Source organism: Bactrocera neohumeralis, chromosome 2 (assembly GCF_024586455.1).
Source record: "Bactrocera neohumeralis isolate Rockhampton chromosome 2, APGP_CSIRO_Bneo_wtdbg2-racon-allhic-juicebox.fasta_v2, whole genome shotgun sequence".
NCBI lineage: Eukaryota > Metazoa > Arthropoda > Insecta > Diptera > Tephritidae > Bactrocera > Bactrocera neohumeralis.
In genome coordinates this window covers 89,797,450-89,804,527 of record NC_065919.1, presented here as the reverse complement: position 1 = coordinate 89,804,527, position 7,078 = coordinate 89,797,450, and the positions used below count along the sequence as shown (strand labels likewise).

Genomic DNA, 7,078 nt, shown 5'->3' with positions numbered 1-7,078 from the left:
TTTAGATTAAAAAAAGGTAATTTTTATTTTATATCACTTCGCATTTCTCGCAAAATGTATCAGACGCTGCAAAAGTTTTCGAAATTTTACAAACGATCGTTTTTTTCCATTCCTCCTTACAAAAATAGCTCTGCATTATCATTTGAACTTTTATTGATCTTTTCAACCGTTTCATATTCGCTACGCCTCTAGTCTCTAAGCTTCTAGTCATGAAATTTCCATGTGGAAGCAAGACAAAAGGTGGCCAGTTTAATTCAGTTCTCGGGTCTTTGGACACTTCATTTACATAAGTAGAATAACCTTCTCATCTATTCGTCTTCTCGATTAGTTTACCCAAAATACATTTTATCAATGTATTTATCTCAATAAAACAATATAAAAATATACAAATAATATTCAAAGATAAAACACAGCAATTTATTTAGAAGAAAATAAAAAAACAATTTATACATACATATGTGTATAAAAATATGAATTCTATATATGTACATATATCTCAAGTGAGTTATGAACACGGTTTATCAAAGTTTACCTTGGACATTATGTTCGCACAGAGAGCAATTACTGTTGTGCCAATTATGGACGGAAAGCATTGTCCTAGAAACTCGAGCAACATCGGTTGCTTCATGACAACCTGCGAATAGTCATCAAACGATATCACACCATCCTTGTCGACATCGAATTTCTTGAACAACAAATCCACCATATCCGACCGCAGCTCGTTCACTTCGTCCTCGTCTTCCCCTACGAAAAACTTTTCGACCGCATGTTGCACAATTTCACGATTCAAAAACCCGTTACCATGGATATTGTAAATTTGAAAAGTGAATTTGATCTTCTGATCCAATTTGTTGGTCATAAAGACGGAGAAGAGGCGCACCCAAGCAACAGCGTCTACCTCCTTTTTCATATCCAAAGTTATGTGTAAGAGTATGCGTTCGATTATTTGCAAATCGAAGATTTTGAACAAAACCAGGAAAAGATGGAAGAACTGTTTCTTTGTCATATGCTTCGCCTTGGAACCGTTGGCCAAAACGAATTTGTGATAGACCATTAAAATGCTGCTCACTTCACCCTCTGTGAACTGCGTCGTCTTCGCCATTTGCTTGATCAGATCGTGATAGATATTCCCGAAACGCGTGTTCTGCACGTCATCCAATGTGGCATCCAACTTATTCATAGTCATGGTGCTTTAGCCGTCTACAAATAGCTGTAAAGTTTCAATTATCTTCTGTTCTGCGGTGCACAATGAAATTTTAAGTCACAAAAGTCTTCAACAAATAATCAGGAAAAGAAATACTCAATTTCAAAAAAAAAATAAAGAAATATAAGAAAATACTCAAAGTAAAGTCATTTGGAAATATATTTTAGGATATAAACAAAGTGGAGCGCCAAACAATGGGTGACAGAAGCTGGTTTAGTTATAAAGGGTGATTCACTTCGAAGTTCCCTAAACTTAAAATTTAATAGAGAATGTTTATTATCATTCGAAAGACTATTCTTTGAATTAATTTTTGAAGAATATCTCTTTGAGGTGTTAGTCATGGCTGTGTGTGAGTTGGTCCATTGGTTGAGTACAATTTTAGATTACTCAGTTGAGTATTTCGACTGGTAACTGCCGAATGACCCGCGAGATGTTTTGCTCCAAGGCCTGAACCGAAGCGGAATTGTCTGCATAGACTTTAGACTTTACATATCTCCACAGGAAAACTTTAAGGGTGTGATATCTGACGATCTTGGTGACCAATCGGCCGGCTTAAAACGTGAAATTATCAGCTCACCGAAACGTTCTCTCAATAAATCCATTGATTGATGAGATATGTAGGAAGTGGCGTCATCGTGCCGAAACCAAATGTCGCCGAGATCACGACTTTCAGGCATCAAATAGTCGGTTATCATGGTGCGCCATTGACGGTTACGTTCTCACCGGCATCATTTTTGAAGAAATATGGACCGATGATTCTACCCTCCCACAAGCCACACCAAACCGTTTTTTTTTTTTTCTGGATGAAATCGCAGCTCTTGATCTTTTCAGGTTGCTTTTCATCCCAAAATTGTGCTTGTTTACATTCCCTTTGAGCCAAAAATGAGCCTGATCGCTGAACAAAATTTGGCTCGAAAACGTCGGATCTTGTTGGAACTTTGGGAAGGTCGAGCGACTTCAGTTTTTACACAAGCTATATTTTGTACGCTTTCAATTTAAAATCTATACGTAAAATGCGCCAAGTCGTTCCATACTCAGCCCGAGTTGCTGCGAACGGCACCGAATCGACTCGCCACGATCTTCGTGCACATTTTCAGTTAGGGCTGCTTTATTTTCTTAATTGCGTGCTTGTCAGCCGACTAAGTTTTCTATTCGGTCCAATATTATTCAATACTGAATGCTGGGTCTCAAGATGGGTTATGGTGTTGCGAATAGTACGCTCAGTAGGCCGATTATGTTGACCATAAGTTGAGCGAAGCTCGGGAAACATATTCCTTACAGAAGGTGAGTTTTCGTAATAGAGTTGTTCAGGACTAAGTCTTTCCATTAAGAAATGCCAAACAATACTGAACAAAAATAACATGACAGCTTGACAAGACTCACGCATGATCTTGACAATGAAAAAACGTGCCTCTACTTGGATCACCGGTTATGTGTATATAGATAAGGCCAACAATATATATATGTAAATATGTTTACTATAGTAAATTAAAGTAAAATTGTAATCAAAAATAAAAACCAGTTCTTCAACGCAATGTTTTTCATCTTTATGTCATTATTGAGGCAATATTTTATAATTTTTTGATTAATAAAAAATCCCCTTCAATGATTTCGCATGTAATAAAGTCGTCTTAACAAATCAATAGCTTGTACATACATTAATGTTTATTTATAATAACTTATAGCAAAATTAAATTTATCTAGCGTATTAGAGAAGTAAATACATTCATTTTTATCAAATAGATACTTTAGTAATTCTTTCCATTACAATTTACAATCAAAACCTCAAAAATGCGGTCCTCGTCCAAATGTTTGTTCTCTTTACCCTGGGTTGTTTGTATAGACTTACGCTATTCATAGAAAATCCTCCAATAATTATATTGTTATATTATAGAGAAGTGAAATTAATTCATGCCGCCAAATTAATTTAAATATTTTATTTCTTTTCTTTAAAAACCAATACCGTGATTTTTTTGTGATACCAAAAGGCAAGAACAGGTTCTAATGCGAACGCAAACAAACGTTTTCGTAAGCCAGTTTAGTTTTTTTTTCGGTTAACAATAACCGCGTCCAGTAAACAAATATCACTTCAATCAATAAATATTTGTTTCGCATGACTCATTAACTCAATGGGATGCCGAAAGGTATTCTACATATGTATGTATATACGATATGTATTATACTGGCACGGCTTATTTTACCTTACGGACAAATGAACTAGTTCTACACTAACTTACAAATAATGTGACGGCTTAATTCAACTTAATAGCCAATTAAATGTTCATTATACCACCAACTGGTAGTTTTTACATGAAGATGTTCTTTTAATACTTCAAAACAAAACAAAAACACTAGGTTTTGCACTTAAAAAACCAATAGTTCCAGCAGCAATAAATTGTTTCATAACTAGTCCAAATCCAGTATTTTTCTTACTAGTTCCATTTCGGTTCGAAATTTATTGTTTTAAGGGGCTATACCAGTGTGACACTTTCAAAAAAAAAAAATTTTTTTTTTTTGCTTTTTTCGATAGCTTATATATTCAAAAATATCCTGTGAAATCGGCGAGGTCGTATTTTAAATAGTTTTTGAATGGCAGCGTTCTAAATAGCGACCGCTCAGAGGTGCAAACATATATAAGTGAAACTTTAAACGCGTTTTTCTCGAAACGACATTTTTCAAATTTGCTGACATTATAACTCAACGAGAAATTAACCGATCGACTTCAAATTAAAACTGGATATAGTTGAATACATTTGCTATACAATAGACTACGATCTTTTTGATTGGCTGAAAATTGTCAATTTGGCATTAAAAAAACGACAATTTTTTTCGTAAAAAAACGATTTTTTTTTTTCAAAATGGCGCCATTTTCTTAATTTTTGATATTTTTCAAAGATCGTAGTCCATTGTATAGAAAATATATTTAAGTTTAATAAACATTTTGAATTTTTTTGTTTCAGCTACTCAATCGACCGGAATCATGCCAGCAGTTGAGGCACTTTTTTTTTTGGCACTTCCGCAGACAGCACATTACTCCGTTATTTTTCAATATTTTTGTAAATTTTTTTTTTTAATATAGCTAAAAATATACTTTATTACGTCCATAGAACGTCGAAACATTCAATCTAGTACTTTCTTTTAAAAAAATTCACGAAAATCGCCTAATTTTTCATGCGTCACACTGGTATAGCCCCTTAAACTGGTATTTTCGGATATGAGTTCTATTTTGCTAGCGGAGTTCTTTATACGCATATTAAATAAGTACTGACTAGCAAATCTTCTAATTAAGCTGTGGTTTCACTGGATATAAAATATAAATTACATTCAAAAAAAAGATTTAAAAAAAGAAAAAAAGGTAACTTCGATTGCACTTAACTAATAATACCCTTCACAAACACAGAAGGTTAATTACTAGAACTTCATTCCGATCATTCAGTTTATTTGACAGTTATATGCTATGGTGATCCGATCTGAACAATTTCTTCGGAGTTTGTATTATTTCCTTAGATAGTAATCCATGCAAAGGTTCTTGAAGATGTTTCGTGAAATGGAAATGTTTTTCGCGCAAGCACTGAATTTCGATCATTCAGTTTAAATGGCAGTTATATCTGGCCTGATATCGGCTGTTCCGACATATGAGCAGCTTCTTAAGGAGTAAACAACGTATGAAAAACATCAGATCGATATCTCAAAAGCTGAGCGTCTAGTTTACCTATATGCAGACTGACGGACATGGTTAAATTGACTCAGCTCATTATGCTGATCTTTTAAATATTATGTATATGCAAATGGGGTGTTCCATTTAAAACTTTTTGTTTATTTCATCACGGATACCTGAAAATGTTAGCACTTAGTTTTGACTTTAAATGTTTTCTTTTCGATTTTTCTCGCTTTCCACATATTTTTTCAATAAAAAAATGTTTTCAATAAAATATAAAGTCTCCGAGCTTTCCTTCTGCGTGGTATAATCTTCAGGCAAACCTAATATAGTATCTTGTTCAGGGTATAAAAATTGAGAAAACAGGTTTTAAGGAATGAAATAAATAAATATAAAGTATGGTAAGTATATTCCATTTCATTTCAGTAACTGGAGAATTAAATTAATTATGCAATTTTTTTGCACAATTTTACTATAGCCAAGTGAACAGATATCTTTTATATCATTTCTTGCTAATGAGGCTTAAATTGTTTGTGCATATAATTACTTTTAAAGTAACGATTGCTCTTTAAAGTGTCGATTACAGCCAGTATGTGCATCCAAAATATCCAGTAATAAATCGCCTATTTTGCCATGCACTTTTATGAATTCGCGCAATTAGCACTTCATTAGTTATATACAAACTATACATATGTACAAACAAGGGAGTAAACGGTTGCCTTGTATGCCCGGTTAATAACCTAAGCAAACATTTTTACTGTCAAAAGATAACTAATTACTACTTGTCTAGATCGTTGCAATGTATGTAGGAATGGCGGATCTTCTGTTTGCCATTCTAGACTTTCACAGATTTCTGTCCGAAGTGAGCCCAACTGCATCCAAATTTAAGTTTACAGAAAATAAATGATGAAAGAATAAGGAATTTGGAAGAGTTTTGTTTTCTCACATAGTATGCGACTTTTAAAAAATTAAATGCAAAATAACGCAACAACACTTTTCATACGTTCACAGACGAAGAAAAAACGATGTAATAGAATCCACACATATTGAAAAAAAATTTGGATTTTATTTAAAGAATGATCAAATATTGGTTATATCTAATAGCATTGACAGATGGCAGAGTTAATCCAGATTAACTACATTAAACAGGACTTAGGGAATTAACTGCATTAATCCGGATTAATTCCGGAGTTAGTGAAGATAACCCCGTTGCTAACTCCCATTTAATCGGCAAAATTTTAGAGAGCTGTAGCTGTATTTTCGCTGGCAACATTGTTAGAAATGGCCAATTTTAATCTATGGTGAATGAAAAACAAGCAACACTGACAGCTGTTTCTCAAATTTTCAATAATAAAACAAGAAGTTTATGTTATGAAGCAGTTTTAAAAATAACGTGTTGATATGTTTTTGTAAAAATCGGTCGGCTAACAACGGCAATGTTTAACTTATGTCCATTTTCACTAAAAATATTATAAAAATGACACTCAGCTCTTTACGAGAGTTTCAAACTCGCATAGCTGCCGTCTGTTATAGCCCTGACAGACGACAGCGCTAATATGCATTAGCGGGCTTAATTTACATTTACTTGCGCATTTGACACATGTTAATGCAAATTTGTAATGCACAAGAATTTCGTGCATTTAGCTGAATTTACCAAAGTTGAGTAGGCAACACTGCTCAAAAATGGCCGATTTTTGCTATGTTTTGACAGATAGCGCTTGAAGTCTGCCGCCTCCTTTGCGTTTACAGCATCAAAGGTAAGCAGTTTTATATTGCTAATTACATTATGTGTAAGTATAGTAACATAAACAAATTTTAATATTTTTAGATGGCAGAAAATAAATAACGCACAGTTTGCTACCCATTTTTCCAATATTCTTAACTTTTTCGCACACTTTTTTCGCATTACAATCCATTATTATTTAACTCTATTATATCTGAACGTAGTTAATACTAAACGATTTTTTTCGTTAAATTTATGTATGTATATTGATTTTCCAAAACTACCAAAATTTCTATTAATAATTTCTCTTATTCGTTTTTATTTCACTTTTTTTTAAATAAACAAATTTCACAATCAGCTGTCTAAATGCACAAGTCTGCCGTCTGTCGCCATAAAATTTCAATGCGCATTAACGTTGCTTAATGCGTATTAATTTTGCTCGTCTGTCAGGGCTATTACCTGCAAATTTGGACATGAAGTGCGCATTTAATCC

General features: G+C 33.5%; 1 protein-coding gene across 1 annotated transcript; it reads right to left on the bottom strand.

The window, feature by feature from the left end:
* Positions 1-505: 505 nt before the first annotated feature.
* LOC126766621 (calaxin-like) lies at positions 506-2,527 on the bottom strand. Its single transcript, XM_050484394.1, has 2 exons — positions 1,782-2,527; positions 506-1,210 (listed from the first exon to the last, which is right to left on the bottom strand). Exon 2 carries the CDS (start codon positions 1,184-1,186, stop codon positions 506-508), a length of 681 nt encoding a protein of 226 aa, XP_050340351.1. The 5' UTR covers positions 1,187-1,210; positions 1,782-2,527.
* Between the last annotated feature and the right edge of the window lie 4,551 nt (positions 2,528-7,078).

What these genes read in the sequence shown, in the direction of transcription:
- LOC126766621 (XM_050484394.1), bottom strand. Translation starts at nt 1,186, where the DNA reads ATGACTATGAATAAGTTGGATGCCACATTGGATGACGTGCAGAACACG.